The sequence below is a fragment of the Myotis yumanensis genome, unplaced genomic scaffold (assembly GCF_028538775.1).
Source record: "Myotis yumanensis isolate MYYU_CA2020_CCGP unplaced genomic scaffold, mMyoYum1.0.hap1 SCAF_12, whole genome shotgun sequence".
NCBI classification, from domain to species: domain Eukaryota; kingdom Metazoa; phylum Chordata; class Mammalia; order Chiroptera; family Vespertilionidae; genus Myotis; species Myotis yumanensis.
In genome coordinates, this window is record NW_027223763.1 from 9329232 (window position 1) to 9345644 (window position 16413).

Here is a 16413-nt window from a genome sequence, read left to right on the forward strand (position 1 = left end):
ACATTTCCTACTTTAGGCTCAAAAGTAAACGGAGCCAAGTTCTCTTCCCCGTGAGTGCCCGTGAAGCCTTACCTCTGAGCCTTCGTGTTGAACGTTCCCTCTGCCTGAAATGCACTCCCTCTCACGCTCCCTCTCTCTGGCTTCACTCTTTGGGCCTTCTTCAAGCACCTTAGCCCTAAACCACCTCTTGCCTTCAGAGCTTTCATCATTTGTTGCCTGCACTGTTCATCTGTCCATCTCGCCCTGCCTAGTGACATCCCTGTGTTGAACTGCTATTTAAATTCCTGCATGTTTGCCTTATTAATGCCGTGGCTCCTTGCCCAGTGCCTGCCAACCATGGGCAGAATGGATTCATCCACTTGTCAAGCCTTCACTGAGTGCACCAAACCCTGAGCTCAGGGTTTGGCATCCAGAAGTCACCAAGGCTTGGCTCCTGAGACTTTGTGCCTAAGCAAAACTTCAGGCAGTCCAGGGTGCATATTCGTTCCCAATTTTACAAGCTGACCGGTCTATTGCTGTGCACTCAGGTGACGTGCAAAAGAAGTCTTTCTTCCTCCAAAGACTTTTCAAAAACAGGTTTCAGAAGTGCCCAGTTGAAGAACACTCAGAGGGAGGGTGCTGCTAATGGACACGAATTGTGACCATTTACTCTGCCTGAATTATCATGAAATCATTGGAGGCCCCTTAGCAGGAAGCAACGCTCATAGGAGGCTATTAACCATTTAGCATTCTCTAAGCACCGGGGAATGAAAACTGAACTTACCGAAGAGCAGGGAGAGGCAGCCTTCATTACAGCTGGAGCGCTGTGCCCGGAGACTTAGAAAGTTACAGCCATGCCCAGTGTGGGAGAAACGTGTGGGCACCTAGGTGCCAGCTGGCCTGCTCTTGCATGTGTTGACAAACAGAATTAAATTGGTGACGAGGACTTTGGCAAAGTCTCGACAAGGCTTCTGTGGAATGGCAGCTCAGATCAGCATCTGCGCTTGTGATGGTCCCTGCAGCTGCCTCTCCCCGTTGGTGCTGCCTTGGCCACTTGCCAGGAGGGAGGAGTATTTGTTTTTGGTGGTGGGCTGGGGAGGGGAATGTGGAAGGGTCGCTTTGCTGGGGTGATCACCCTGTCCTCTTTGGGTGGATTATTGATATGGCCTCGTATGATGGGTGCGGGGGGGCAAGGGAGAGGGGAGGACAGGTGGAGTCCAGGCTGCAGGAAATGGGGGCAGGGAGTGAGAGCAGGGGGCATAGCCGGGTAAGAGTAGCCGGAGGGACCCGGCCAGGTGCAGAATTTGCAGGGCAGGCTCGCTGGTCTGAGAACCAGGCCCAGCATTCTGAATCTCTGCCCCTCACTTGGCTGGGTTACCTGCAAGAAGCCAGTTTTACTTTGCTTAGCACTGTTAGGTGGTGAGCTGCCACCCTTTCTGGAGAATGCAAATAATACGCATTTCTAGAGGCTTCTAGACCACGGGTCCTTGACTGGGGCAGGCACCGGTAGGTGCTTTCTCTAGACTCACATGCCTGGACCCCGCCTGAGACGGCTGGGTCTGGGTCTCCGGGAGCAGACTCTGGGGCATATGATGTGGGCAGGCACTTCAGGGGGTTCTGTGGTGCACCCCTGGCTATAGCCACCAACCTCGCTCAGGCCCCCTTAGGCCAGGTTCCAGGGAGGCCCATCTTGAGGGAGCTCACTGCCCATCTAGGAGCTCATGCCATCTTGGCTCTGCTATTGTGCCTTCCACAGAACATGCTGGATCTGTGTGGGTCTTTCAGACATTGACGTCAGCCACCAGGGCTATGCTCCAGTCTAAATACCCATGTTGTTTCCCGATTAATAGTAAACCAATCCGAAGGAGTCTGAGTTGGGGATGTGCTAGGAGAGAGAATAGAAAAATTAAAAAGCAACTCTAGTGTTAGGATAAAGAACGATGTGGTAGAATAGAAGTACTTGCCAATACCTTTATACTATTTTTTTTTCTGATTATAAAAGTACTGCTTGTTCCCTATGAAAATTGGAAAACACTGAAAACCCAAAGAAAACAAAACCTCCGCTAATCCCGCCTACCAGATACAATCATTATTAATTTTTGTGGGTGTTCCTCATTAACAACCATTGTGAATATTTTGGTGGGCGTTTTCCTCATTAAAGGGCAGATTTGTGAATTTCCTTTTCTCTCGCAGTAGCGAGATTATTGTTTGCATTTCATTAGTGTTCATCTATGCCATCATTATTCAAAGCTGCCAAGTATCAATCAGTATCAATCAATAGTGGGCAGTCTTCAAGGAACTTTGAATGACTCTTAGCCGAGAAGGACCCGCCTGAACTCAGCCTTTCGCCACAGTGACATCCCCATGAGGCCTGACCCTGGTTCACGCCTGCTTGTCCCCCCTGGCCACCAGGTCAGGTTGCTCTCGTGGACTTTCCTGTTGCCTTTGATCTTGATCTGAAACTGTCCAAGATCTGCTCAGGTCTTGCCTGAACCTGAGACAGAGCTTCTTGAGCTTGCGGTCTCATAACCTTTGTCCTCAATCGAGCATCATCAGCTAATATGGAAGCTGAAATTTCCTGCGGGGACCAGTTCTTTGGGTCTACTGGCACCAGAACAGTTAAAACCTGCGAGGTAGCTCTGAGCTTCTGTGGCTGATGGAGGGAGTGCTGCCCCGAGACCTGGAACACCTGGGTGTCCCACGGGACACTGCTACTAATTAGTCCAGTGACCTTGGGGAAAGGACCAACTTTGAGCCTCAGTTTTTTCATCTGTGAAATGGACAAATAACTTTTCTCCAGCCTAACTCATGAAAGTTGGAAAGGTCAAATGAGATGACGTAAACCGCAGTGCATCCGACAAAACCACGTTACACTTGATAATCGATTTCCTGAAATACCCCAGGGAAAAGGTGCTGACTTAAGCCTCTGTTGTTCTCCCAGGCAGAGTGGACTCATCGGCTGCATGAGCTTCGGGGTGAGGTCTCTCCTGACACCAGACAAGGTGAGTCCTAGGGAAGCTTCTGGCAGGGTCATCCCACCGAGGCCCATTTGCTTTGTCTGGAAGCCCTTGGGCAGGGCTTCTTTCTGTGTTAGGTGCCCTGTGGCCTGGATAACAATACTATATTTGTCATCTATGTGCCAAGGGTTTGGGTCCCTTCTTGATTTATTTTGGTCAGAGAGCAGTTGTTAGGAGCCCCAAGTCCTCCCAAAGACTCTGGTTCTGGTGTCTGCCATTAAGGACACTGGTAGGTCCCTTGAAGCTCAGAGCACTCCTGGTGCTTCCCTGGAGGAGGAGGGCCAGGTACTTACGGGATGCTCCAGGGGTCACCGTGATGTCACCTACCAGGTCTTGTGTTTGGGCTAAGCAGGTACCAGGGTGGAGTGAACATCCTCCATGGAGCTATCCTTCTGGCTGGGTGAGGACTCTTTGGGGTCTAGAGATCTCTCCCCTGGGTAGCCAGTCTCTCATCCATCTCTACTCTGCACTGCACCCCCAAACTGGAGGCTTTTGAGCAGGAGAGGGACATGCTCCTTTTGTACATCCCTGGTGATGTCCTGATGGCCTGCCACACGACGTTGCCAGGTGGCCCTGTCACCCAGCTTAGTGTCCTGGCAGTGAGGTCTCGGGTAGGTGGCTGAGGACCCTTCATCCTGTATGTGGGTCCCAAGTGTCTTGACTGCAACCTGGGCTTCGTTCCCTGTTGGGAGAAGATGTTCCGCCCTGGAGACTGCTCAGGAGCCTCAGGATGCCTACTTTCTGGCATCTCCCTCCATCCCTCATTCCCTCCCTTCTGTCAACATTTACTGGGCTCCTGTATACCAGGCACAGTGCTAGGCACATCAGTGAGCCTGTTCACAGCTTAGTGGGGGAGGTAGGCATGCAAGTAGACAGTGCTTCAGGGGAAAAGGCTGTGGGAATTCAGCAGAAGGGAGGACCAGCTCTGTTCATTCCATCAGGGAAGGTTTCCTGGAGGTGTAGTCATGACAGTTCTTTAGGGGCGGAGAGGCCAGAGTGTTCATCTCTGCAGAAGTGCTGCTGCTCTGTGAGGGGTATTGGTGGCTGCCTGACCTGTGCCCTCTGCCTCCTTTGAGCGTGTCATGTCTTCTCTTGTGACAGGAGATCAGTGGATGGTACTACCTTCTGGGGGAGGACCTGGGCCGGACCAAGCACCTGAAGGTGGCTAGGCGGCGACTGAGACCCCTGAGAGGTATATGCACACCACCTCAGCTTCTGCCCAGATGTGCTGTCACACTCTCCCCTCCCCCCCAGACCTCCCCCTTCCCTTCCTGGGTAGTAGCATCGATGCCTGTGTTTTGTGGCAGATGTCATCCCAGCTATGATCAGACCATGGGTCCAGGGACTTCTCTCGAACCCCTGCTAGTATGTGGGCAGCAGGTAGCCTCTTACCCATGTACCTTCATGTATCTGGTTGGACTTGGGTAGGGTTATAGGCCTGATCCCATGTGGTTCGGCCCCACCCCTAGCTCAGGGAGGGTGGCTTCAGGAGCTTCCTACATGGCCCCTTGCCAGGGCCAGTGGTTTCAGGATCCTTTCCAGCTGCCTTGCTAACTCACCTCTGTGGACAGGGCCCGCGGGCCTGGCCATGAGTCCTGAGGTTCAGGACATGGATTTGCATTTCTTCTGTTCTGTCTCTCCCATACATAGTCATGGCTCCTGAGCCCCTGCCTGACCCAAGCTCGGGCATCCCCACATCCTGGAGGCCAGGAGTGACCTGGGCAGCCACGTGGGCCTGGCACTCTGGCCTGGGCCTCTGGGTGGTCTATGGGACGGATGCTTATATGCCGGCAGACACTTTCTGATGCTGCTCTGTTGCCTTCCAGACCCGCTGCTGAGAATGCCAGGAGGTGGGGACGCTGAGAACGGGGAAGAACTTAAGGTAGGTGGGGACACGCCGGGGTTGGACTCATGGGCCTGAGCATTGCTCTGGGTTCGAACCTGCTCTTGGTCAGTCCCTTGGCCCAGGAGACCCCTAAACAGGACTGCAGTTGGTGCCCGGAAACTCAGCAGCTGTGCATTTTTAAGGGATTATTTCTGACGCTCCTCTCTGATTACTCGTGCTTGGGGAGAGCCAGGCCCTGGCCCTGGAAATGGAGGAATCCGGATCTTCTTGACTTTCAGCCTCTTGAAGCCGAGTCCTCCTTTCCCCACAGGTCTCCTCACACGCCTTGCTTTCCCTGGAACCGAGGCCCAATTGGCCTCTCAGGTTAGGGCTGCTTGGTGTCAAGGAGCAGCCGAGAGTCTCACCCTGAGACCGATGGTTCTCGCTCCATCAGGGCTTTGCATCTAGGGGGGAGCCTTCACGTAGGGATGGGAGAATTCCCCAAATTCATTGTGTCTGGCAGAACATGGCAGGTGATGGATCCATAGGTGTCTTCAGCAACACAGAGAGGGAGAAACAAACTCCTGACCTAGAGACTGAGTAGCCCCGCGTGCCAGGTGCTGTTGTTGTTGAATTTAATCCCGACTCCCACCTCCAAGAGGGTTGTCACTTCCCCGTCTCACAGATGCGGGAGATGTGTATGGTTCAGATATGTCCCTGCCCTCATGGAGCGGACAACTGACAGCCTACAGCAGTGATGGCGAACCTATGACACGCGTGTCAGAGGTGACACTTGAACTCATTTATTTGGTTGATTTTTCTTTGTTAAATGGCATTTAAATATATAAAATAAATGTCAAAAATATAAATCTTTGTTTTACTATGGTTTCAAAGATCACAACATTTCTATATGTGACACGGCACCAGAGTTAAGTTAGGGTTTTTCAAAATGCTGACACGCCGAGCTCAAAAGGTTCGCCATCACTGGCCTACAGCCATGCTTTCCAATATGGTAGCCAGCCACTGCCTGCCTGTGGCTATTGAGCCCCTGAAATGTGACTAGTCTGACCGAGGTCCTGATGTTTATTTGACTTTAATTTAAATTCACCTTGAACATGTATCTAGTTGCTGCTTTATTGGATAGCCCTGTGTTAGAGGAACTGGTCAGTTACTGTTTTTTATGTGGCTTTCTTAGTCGTTTAAAACAGTCTTCTAGCTGCAGTGGGGGACCTGCAATGACCTCTCTCCCTCTCTCCGTATTTGTGGTCACAGAGGACAGTGAGCAGGGAGCCTCGCTGGTGATCTATGGGGGCCACAGAGACACCCACACTGCAGGCTTCCAGATGGCTTGGGAAGGCCCTGCTTCTGCGCACAGGCCCTAGCCCAGGGCGCATTGTTCTGAGGCGCATTTGATTTTCCTGGGCTTGCACCCCCGAAGTTGTCTGTAGGACTCAGCCAAGGGGGCATGATTGTTGGAGGCTTTGTTGGGGTGGGCGAGAGCCCCCCAACCCCAAAGTCACCTGTTCAACTTGTCCATTGTGTGGAAGGGGAGATGGAGGCCCAGAAACCTGGGTGATCTGTCCGCTGTCATGACAACCAAAGCTGGGCTGGACGAAGGAACACTCTCTGGCATCAAGGATGTGGGTTGGCGGGGGGTTTCCCCAGGGACTCGGAGGCGGGTGTAGGCTCACCAGGTGCTGTGCTACAGGACAGGGAACGAGAATGGAGTTTTGGTCCCTGCTCCTTCCTACCCAGCTGTGTGACCTTGACTGCTCCAGGCCTCCGCTTCTTCATGGGTAAAATGCGGAGGCTGGACCATCTGGTGATGGGAAATCCTCCCCAATTTGCCTGTATGGGCTAATCAGACCTGAAAGCAGCCCACTTACAGGGGTGAGGAAGCTGGCTTTTAAGAAGCTGCTGAGTGGCAGGCAGGTCCTCAGACTCCAAATGTTTCATGTTCCCTGTGGTGAGCTGGTTCGTCTGAGGGCGCAACCCCCTGAGCCGGGCTTCGATTCCGTAGGCTGGGTTGGTCCCCTGGATTTGCGGGGGGGACCCTGGGATTTGCAGGGAGAGGCAGCACTGGTAGAGAGTGGGCCGGTTTTCTGCCCGGACTCTCCTGTGGCCAGGGGTGTTTGTGAGAACACTGGAATCACCAAGTGGCCCACGGCGGAGAATGCAGCCAGAACAAAGGCGCCCTCTCCCCGCTGGGCCCGGGGAATACTAACTAGTTGACAGGAATTTTAATATAAAACTCTCCCTCTTCCTTGTCATTCTGAGGTTTCAGGAAGCCTTCGGGCTTATCATGCAGAGGCACACAGCACAGACAGGGCCTGGGGAGGTGAGAGGTGATTTCCTGCCATTCTTCTGCGGGGCGGGCTTCCCAGGGCGGTCATGCCAGGCTGACGGGGCGCAGTGCGGGCTCCTACTGCTGGGGGGAGAGCTGGGTTTTCATGGGGCAGCAGCGGAGCAGGACCTGCAGCCATGAACCGCTTCAACGGGCTCTGCAAGGTGTGCTCGGAGCGCCGCTACCGCCAGGTGGGTGCTTGGCCCTTTGAGGGGCGGCATGGGGTGTCACTGGGGGTCAGGGTTGGGGGCTTAGCCTAGCAGGACTTCTCTCCCCTCGTGGCCGTCCTTGTCCCCTCCTGCGCCCTGCAGGTTCGTTTTGATTTAAGGGGAGGACAGAGGCAGGAGCTGGACCTGAGACCCAGCCTTCGCCCACTGCCCCTCTCTCTAGGGGCCGATGGGGTCCAGCTCTGTGTTGTCCTAACCAGTGGCTGGGTGGTGTCCCTTGTGGGATTATTGATAGATTTTCTGCTTTCTTATTTTGTGGCAGCGTGGTTGTTAAAAAAGTGCCCCAAGCCTGAGAATGCAAGTGGCTAAGTTGCTGAGCAGCCGGGGTTTGTGGTTTTTGTTTTTTTTTGCTAACTTTGTATTTTTGCAAACTTTCCCTACTTCCGATGGGACAGCAGTGCCTGTCCTGCATTGTGTGCGCGTGTGTGTGATTGTGTGACTGTTTCTGCCTGAGTCAGTGCGCGCTTGCATGTGAGATAGGATGTTTCTGTTTCTGTACGCACATGTGATTTTTCTCGTACACGCTCACCCATGGACATGCACACATGATTTTCCTCCCCACTGATACCTTGAGGCGGATCCGGAGTCCTCTGGCTCTGGAGCCCAAGTTCACCGAGAAGGTCTGGCCTCTCAGCCTCCAGTCTTAGGACGCAGGGCCGAGTGGGAGCGAGGATCCGTTAGTCTCTGAGCCTCTTCTGTGATGGACATTTTCCCTTATTAAAAAAAAAAAGCCATGGGCTCAGTGAGGGTGCAGGCAAGGGATGTCCAGATTTTGGGAATGGGAGCTAAGAAAGGTTCTGATTGTGTAAGTACAGAAAAGTCCCTCTGTGTGTTTTAATGCACAGACTGAAACCTGGGTCTTGACTCCTTGGGACAGGCAGCCTTAGGTCCAAGGGAGATGCCCAGAGGGGTCTCCTGCACGGCGGCCCCACAGCCAGAGACCCACAGGTTCTCCCTTCAGTCCTCCCTCCCTGCACGGCCCCACCCTGCCCTCCCACCCTCCTGGAGCCAGGCAGAGTGGCCCCTGCCACACCGGGGTGGCGGAGTGGTGAGGCCGCGAGGGCACTGGATGGGAGGTCAAGAAGTCCTTGGTCACCTTGGGACTTCAGGCACCTTGCAGTCACAATGGGGCCAGGCATGAGTGTGGGGCTGGGCCTGGGGCTCTGGGGCTCAAGTTCAAGGCAAGCCTGCGCTAGGAACCAGTGCCGTATTGAGAGCACCAGCTTTTTGTCAGGCCCGGGCTCAAGTCCAGCTCTGCCGTTCTTCAGCTGTGGCCCTTGAGCACGTCACTTTTCTTCCCCAAGTCTCAGTCTCCCCATTGGTGGAAAGGGATGCTAATGCCCAGGGATGATGCTGGGAGAATAAATGGAGTGTTGTGTGTAGCGCCTGCCAAGGCACCTGGTACAGTCCATGCGTGGGGCCGCTGGAGATGAAGTCTAGGTGTGGAAAAGCCCAGAAACCAGGCAGGAGGGCAGAAGGGAGGGGTGGCGACGGGAGAGATCCAGGAGCAGTGGCAGTTCCTGCCCCAGACAGGAAAGAGCAAGGACCACCCCCAGGAGGGACGGCCTCTGCCAGGAGCCACCACCGAGGTCCCAGAGTCAGGGCGGGGAGGCTCTCCTCACCTCCTGACCCCGAGGCCTGAGGTCAGAGAGGAGGACCGAGAGCGGGAGGCTTCACTTTCTTTCTCTTTTAAACCGGCCCTGCCTTCCACTCAGGGCTGCAGTGAGGCTCAGGTTCTTTGAGCCCCGTCTTTGCAGCATGGCCAGTGCTCACGATGGCCAGAGAATAATGCTGTTTCCTTCCCTCGGTTCCACCCTTTGCTTCCTCATCCCCTCTCCTCTTCCCAGCTTTCCCCACCCCCAGCTGTCTTGGACCAGGGACCCGGCTGGCTCTTCTTAGGCGGGTGCCCAGGAAGGCAGAAGGCGCTCCAGCCCACGGTGCCACCTGGATGAGGAGACCAGGGTGTGGATGTGGGAGGCTGCTTTGCTGGAGCACACAGTTCAACTCCAGACCCCACTCCGGAGCCAGTCCCTAATTGTCAGCACTGTGCCTGAAACAGGGGGCTAGGACCTGTTTCCAGAGCCTGCGCCGAGGCCAGAGGGGCTGTGGGCCTTGTGGGGTAGGGCGAGGGAAGTGCTGGCAAGACTTTGGAATCCCAGCTTCCGCCTGGGTTGAGGGTGAGTCTCCAGGCCCCTAGGATCCCTGGTCGTGTGGAGTGGACCAGGCTCCTGACAGCTTCCCTCAGCCTCGGCCTGGCTTTCCGCACCTACTCCAGCGTTTGTTTTTCTTTCTTTCTTTCCATTTTTTTCTCTTCCTGTCTTAGCTGCGTGTTTTCCCAGAATTCTTATGGGAACAGGGTATTTTCCTGCCCCCTCCCCCCTCCCCTTGTCTGTCAGATTTCCTGTTTTAAAAACTCTGCTTTGAATCCAGTCCCAGGGCTGGTGGGAAGCAGAGCCTCAGGGGCCTCCTGGCAGCTTCCAAGCGCCTTGGTCACCCTGGGCCCCTGGCCCTCCCCTTCCTCACGCCTGACCTTGGCGACAGCTGGCAGGTGAATGCCAGGCACCTAGCCTTGAGGAGAATCTCCTGACAGGCGGGCAGCCCTGACCTTTCCAGGCTTGCTGTGCTGGCTTCTTTCCCAGCCTGCCTGGGACACCCTCCCTGTGCCTCGCCAGGGCCCACTCCATCCACTTCCAGGGGGTCTCTTGGAGCCCCCTTGAACCTGTTTTCTGTTGCTTTCATGCACCTGTTCCCAGCAGCTTGGAATCACTTTTGGGTGGGCCAGGCTGGGCCTTCTGCACTCCGCCCAAAGCCTAATTGGGGGAGCATAGAGGGAGAACACAGCAAGACTGAACTGAATTGAGTCAGCAGACTGTATTGCACCCGCCCCCCTGCCCCTGCCAGCCCCCCAGCTCCCCACTGCCAGTGGGATGCTGCCAGGCTGTCCTCATTAACTTAGCACTTGCTGCGTTCCTGCGGTGTGTGAAGCCAAGCACAGAGCCATTCCCAGCGAGGCCTTCATGTTTTGCTATAATGCTTGTCATGTCCTGCTTTGCTTTGGAAAGACTTGTGTGCCCTCATGTCTCTCTGGGAACCAGAGACCCAGGCCTCATGCTTCCGTACCTCAGCAGAGCCCGGCACGCAGCAGGAACTGAATGCCTTGTAAAGAGCATCGGATGGCACAGCCCTTCCGGGGGCTTCTGAAAGGAGGGCTTGTGGAGCTGCCCTGCACACGGGCCCACGGGCCTCAGCAGGCACAGTGAGGTCAGAGGCCAGTGCGGGTTCAGCAGGGAGGCCTGACGATGTCCCCACCTGCCCCCTCACCTGGGAGCCCTCGTTGGATGCCTCGAGTTCTGGAGATGGACGGCCCCGAGAACCCCAGCACTTGCCCTGTGACCTTTGACTTGAGGGTGTGCGTGTGTGTGTCCCTGCCTTCCTCCTCCTGTTCTCTGGGAAGGCAGCGACCAGGTTGGCTTTGTTTCTGGGGAGGAGAAAGGGACCAAGCAGGCAGTGGCTCACAGGCCAAGTGCAGATGTGCAGGTCCAGTGGGCCTTTGGGAAAGGGCTGCATGTCAGCTGGGCCGAGGAAGGCGAGGTTTGCCCTTTCAAGGCTCTCTCCATCCCAGCCTCCGCATCGGCCTGAGCTCCCAGCTTTCCTGCTTGGCCCACAACCCAGTGGTCAAGAGGCCTGGGCCGAGACAGGGACGGTGAGAGGCTGGCCAGCCTCCTCTGGCTCCAGTGAGAGAGGAGGGTGGCTCTGGGGTGGGGCCTGTGGGCGTCCTGACCTTGGGTCGGCCCCTGGGAGTAACTGGGCCGGGCTGTGTCCTAGATCACCATCCCGAGGGGGAAGGATGGCTTCGGCTTCACCATCTGCTGTGACTCTCCGGTCCGCGTCCAGGCGGTGGATTCTGGTAAGTGAGTGTCTTGGGTGATGCAGCCTCGCTCTCCCGCTGCGCATGCGGGCTGTGCAAACAAGACCGTGGACTGTAAGGGGAGCCCCAGAGTGGAGCAACATGTGGCCTCGTCTTTCAAAACGAGAAGAATAATATTTTCAAATGACCACAGAGAAAATTGAGGTTTATGAAAATAGGCCCGCTCTTTTTTGTCTGTGTGTTTTTATCAAAATGAAAATAGATTTTTATATTTTGGCTTCCCCGGCATTTCAAACAGGAACTAAACCTATACTTTCAGTAATGGCTGCATGGGAAAAGGAGTCATTTCTGAACTCTGTTTAGGAATTGGCATTTTATCCTGTGCCAAGCCTGAGTAGCACTGAAACACAGGCATCCCCTTCCTATTTTCCATAAAGAAAAGATTTCTCCTAATCACAGCGTGAGCATCTCAGGAGGAGAAGCCAATGCTCGGTGGTCTGGGTGACCCCAGTGCCTGCCTGGGGTCGGGCACGAGGTTGGCACTTGATGCTGAAGGAATGAATGAAGTGTGTGAGCCTGGTACCAAAGGAAGGCCCTCAGGGGGTGGGAGGCCCTGGGGAGTGGGGTGGGACTGGCTGGAAGCAGAGAAGTGTGAATAGGTGAAGGGTATGTTCCTCTGGGGTCCCTGGGAGCCACCAAGGTTGGCCCCTCCTTTCACAGATGAAGAAACAGAGCGGCAGTCCTTGTCCTGGGTCACTGGGGAAGCAAAGGACCCCAGGTCCTTCCAGTGGGTTGTGGGCTTGAGGAGCCCTTGAGTGTCCTTTCTTTGTCCCTGCAGGGGGCCCGGCAGACAGGGCAGGGCTGCAGCAGCTGGACACCGTGCTACAGCTGAACGAGAGGCCCGTGGAGCACTGGAAATGCGTGGAGCTGGCCCACGAGATCCGGTGAGAGGGGCCGGGGGCTGCCTGAGGCCCGGCTGGTGGCACGCCTCCCCTCCCCAGCCCTGGCACGGGGCCTTATCCTTCCCTCCTTTGCCCAGCCGTCAGCAATTCACTCCGCCCCTCAGGGAATCGGTTTCTCAGCCTGCAAATGGAAGGTTCAGGGCTCAAACAGCAGGGAAGGAGCTCTCAAACCAACCCTCTGGTTTCAGGGGGTGGCTTTCTACTTGAGCTAATTATTTCTGCTACCTCACAGCTAAGCCCATTGTTTTAAAGGGTGTGTAGAGGTTGCAAATGTGTCAAATGCCCAATTAAAAAAAAAAAAACAACTCTTGAAAATGTTTGGGCCCTCTAAATTTTGGCCGGCTGGGGTAGAACCCTCATGGCCCATCGAGGGCCTGCTTCTAAAGTGACTGGATGAATGGACGCACGCAGGTGTTTGCTTGCGCCTCCTGGCGTATATGTTGCCCACAGACGTCACTCATTGAATTTGATACTCTTTCTTGTTTAACCTGGCCTTGGCCTCAGCACCCTTCTCAGCCTCTGCCAGTCCATTAGGGTTGTCCTAAGGGAACCCTATGCCATCTCTGTTTCACATGGTCTCTTGTCCCCCTTCCTGCCCTGACGTTAGGGGTTTCTCCCCCTCCCCTACTCTTCCTCTCTGCCCCTGCAGGCCCTGGCCCCAGCTGACTCTGGTCTCCCCCAGACTCAACTTCTCTATGTTTCCAGGAGCTGCCCCAGTGAGATCATCCTGCTCGTGTGGCGCCTGGTCCCCCAAGTCAAGCCAGGCCCGGATGGCGGGGTCCTGCGGCGGGCATCCTGCAAGTCGGCCCATGACCTCCAGTTGCCCCCCAACAAGCGGGAGAAGAACTGCGCCCATGGGGCCCAGGCTCGGCCTGAGCAGCGCCACAGCTGCCACCTGGTATGTGACAGCTCCGACGGGCTGCTGCTCGGAGGCTGGGAGCGCTACACCGAGGTGGCCAAGCGCGGGGGCCAGCACACCCTGCCAGCGCTGTCCCGTGCCACTGCCCCCACCGACCCCAACTACATCATCCTGGCCCCGCTGAACCCTGGGAGCCAGGTATGGACAGCTGGTTCGGGGAAGGTGAAGGGCATGGGTCCCTGTGTGAGGCCAGGAAAAGACTCAACATTATGTGGGGAGGAGCCTGCAAGGGGATGGGAGTGTGTGTTAGCTCTGCGGCTGCAGGGCTGCCTGGGTGTGGAGAGCAGGTGGGCCTCTGTGGGCTCAGGACATAGACAGGCCCAGGGGATGTCACCAGGTCGAAGATTGCTCCTCAGAAGAAGGAAGAGCTTTGGCCAGCCTGCACGGTCCCACAATGGGATGGGCTGCTGTGGGTGGCGGTGGGGGGAGTCCCCAGTCATAAAAGGTGTGAAAGCAGACAGTACAGGATGGCAGGGTGGGATGATGGAGTGTGCGCCCCAAAACATTACCCCCATGAGATATTTTTTTGGGGGAAAAGTGTTCTGAAGTCAAATAAGTTTGAACAATATCCCAATGCATACTAGCCCATTGGAGCCTGCTCCAGGCACCCTGCACTGGAGACGGGGGTTTAACCTTGTTTCACTCAGCATTTCCCAGACCCCCCTGGGGCGCACCCTGTGGCAGGGTTGTTAGCATCGCTCAGTGCCGATGTTCCATGGAACATTTTTTGGTACAAGCTGCCTTCAAGGAAGGTGGGGACTTGGCCCAGGGGTTAGACTTGTTGGCAGCTGTAACCTGTTCACCTCTAATATTCTGGGGGTTTCTGGACTTGTTCCCAAGCCCCCTCTCAGCTTGGTAGCAGGGTTGCCGTTTTCCCTAGTGCCCCGAGGTGTTCCCTTCCCATCGCCAGGCTGGGGCGAGCAGCCTGCCGGGTTGTCCTGCCCTGCGCCTGGGGCTGAGGTGGTTCTCCTGCCTTTGCCTTGCAGCTGCTGCGGCCTGTGTACCAGGAGGATGCCATCCCCGAAGGTGAGTGGGTCCTCTGCTGCTGTGCCCTCCGAGCCCTTGAGAGATTTCGAGGTCAGCCGGGGGGCCAGGCCCAGCCTCCTCCTCTGAGGTTGGAGGCCTTCTCAACAGGATCAAGACCCCACCCCCATGTTGATGTAGACTCTGTTTCCTCGTGGTGCGTTTTTTCCCACACCAAACCCCAGTGTCTTTCTGCCTTGGAGTCTGCCTAAGGAGGAAGAAGCCGGGGATCTTGTCTAAGAGATGGTGTATAGGACTCAGACATTCAATTGAGATTCATCCAGTTTTTACTGAGCAACCAATATATGTTAGGTGCTGTAGGCAGCATGGTCAGGTCTGCATGGAAGGGAGGCATGGAATTTGGAGCTGGGAGGTCTCAAATTGGAGTCCTAGCTGTGTGACTTTGATCAACTCATGTGCCCTCACTGAGCCTCAGTTTCTTTATCTATAAAATGGGGCCGCTAATTTCCACCTCAGAGCGTTGTGGGAGAGTTAAAGAAGGTAGTGGTTGTGGGTAGTAGCCTGTATACGGAGAGGTGCTACACAGAGGGTAGATGTCTTTGAAGTGCAAATGTCTCTGCTGTTTGAATGATTCTTGTCCTTTGGCCTTCAAACCCTGGCCCTATTTCTTAAGGGCCAGGGAGAGTAGCGGGGCTCAAAAGCAACTCCTTCTCTTAGGAAGCCTGAGCTATCAGTCTTGGTGCTGGAACTGGCTGGGCATTCCTTCAGGCCCCCTGTGCGCCTGCTGGAGACTTCTGACTAGTGTTGAGACCAGCCTTGCCAGGTGGTTTGTGATGCCTACCTGGGTATGCCTGAGCCCTTCCTCTAGGGCCCGCAGAGTGCCCTTTGACCTTCCTCCTTGAGAGTGACCTTCTCCCAGCCACTTGCACTTGTGCCTTCCGTTCCCTTCCATCAGTCGTGTGAAGATGACGCTTGCTTAGAGCGGCTACTTGGAAGAATGCCTGTGCCTTTTCGGGGGGGCGGGGAAGGGAGGGCTCCCATGAGGCTCAGTGCTGCTGATGGACATCTTCATCCTCTCCAGGGGGGCATTTGGGTACTTGGGCCTCTTCTGTCGGAAATGAATCTGTGTTCCTTCTAGAGAGGAGTCTGATCATGACTCAACACTGAGTTTTACCGAAGCTTTTAGTTGGTACATTAGGTTAGAGTGGAGATGCCGCTGCTAAATGGTGACTTCATTAAGGGCAGGGCCTGGGCCGGCTCATTGTTGTGTCCAGTGCCAGACGTGTGACCGAGGGCAGTGGTCAGTAGACTTTCTGTACTCAGCTGACTGAAGGAGAGTGGCTCCGGTGGCCTCTAGGGGTCTGCAGACTGGCCCCAGAGTGAGGCTGGAGAGGCGAGTCGCCTGTGGGGGGCTAGGGGTTGGGAATTGGTTCCCTCTCAGCCTGAGAGTTGCCTCTGAGCCGCCCTGCTCTCCTCCCAACCTGTGTCCACATTGCAATTCCCCTCTGAGAATAATATACTACTTAGAGGCCCAAGAAGGGCACAGCCATCTCAGTTGTGGGGCGAGGACAGTAAGGCAATGATGACGATGTTAATAATGACAGTAACTTTCTGAATGCATTACATGACGAACTTGACCTTCCTTCATAATAAACATCCTTTCGGTCTCCAAGGACATCTTTGCTCTTTACCGGGCATCGAGTCTGCATAGCTCCAAGTCCTGGGGTTCAGAGGAAGGCATGGAATCCAGGGCACAAAGCTTCTTTTAGACACACTCAGGGCTCTCCAGAGGCTAAGGCTGTCACCAGGGGGCCTACTTCTGTCCCCTCCTCTGGCTGGGCTGCCTGACCTCCTTTCAGGAGGGAGGATTGAGCCATCCTGTGTTGGATGGGGTCTGGTGCCCTTCTGAGGCCTGGGGTGCCTTCCCACTTGTGGTTGGCATGTTCCCCTGGGCTGCTGTGACCCTCAGCATTGTCCCCTGCCCTGTGAAGGCGGCCCAGCCTCAGATTCACCACTGCCGGGGTGGACGGCTGCCAGGAGCAAAGACGAACAGTTACTGTGTTTGGTCCGTGAAGCAGGTGTTAGAGCCAAAAAGGGTGATATGGGGGTTTGGGGCAGAGGTGGTCAGAGGTAGCAGGAGGGAAGTCAAGTAGCTTCCCTTCACAGAGCTCAGTATCTGGGTTGCAATCTGGATTGTTTTTTTTAGAAAGATACTTCAAAACCCAGTTTGGAGAACTACGCCCACTTGCCACACATTATCCAGGGGTGTGTGGAGAGGGGGCTCGAGG

General features: G+C 55.3%; 1 protein-coding gene across 4 annotated transcripts in view; it reads left to right on the plus strand.

Annotated features, from left to right (window-relative positions):
- The window catches only part of RGS3 (regulator of G protein signaling 3), a 113561-nt gene that overhangs the window by 19014 nt on the left and 78134 nt on the right, over nt 1-16413 (plus strand). For 2 of the 4 annotated variants that reach the window (XM_070430738.1, XM_070430740.1), the window contains exons 6-12: nt 2921-2981; nt 4098-4188; nt 4823-4878; nt 11218-11299; nt 12099-12204; nt 12928-13279; nt 14128-14167. In XM_070430738.1, coding sequence (XP_070286839.1) covers nt 2921-2981; nt 4098-4188; nt 4823-4878; nt 11218-11299; nt 12099-12204; nt 12928-13279; nt 14128-14167 — 788 coding nt within the window. Of the gene's footprint in view, nt 1-2920; nt 2982-4097; nt 4189-4822; nt 4879-7198; nt 7357-11217; nt 11300-12098; nt 12205-12927; nt 13280-14127; nt 14168-16413 lie in introns of those variants that run through there. The other 2 variants (XM_070430744.1, XM_070430739.1) reach the window with 2 other exon arrangements.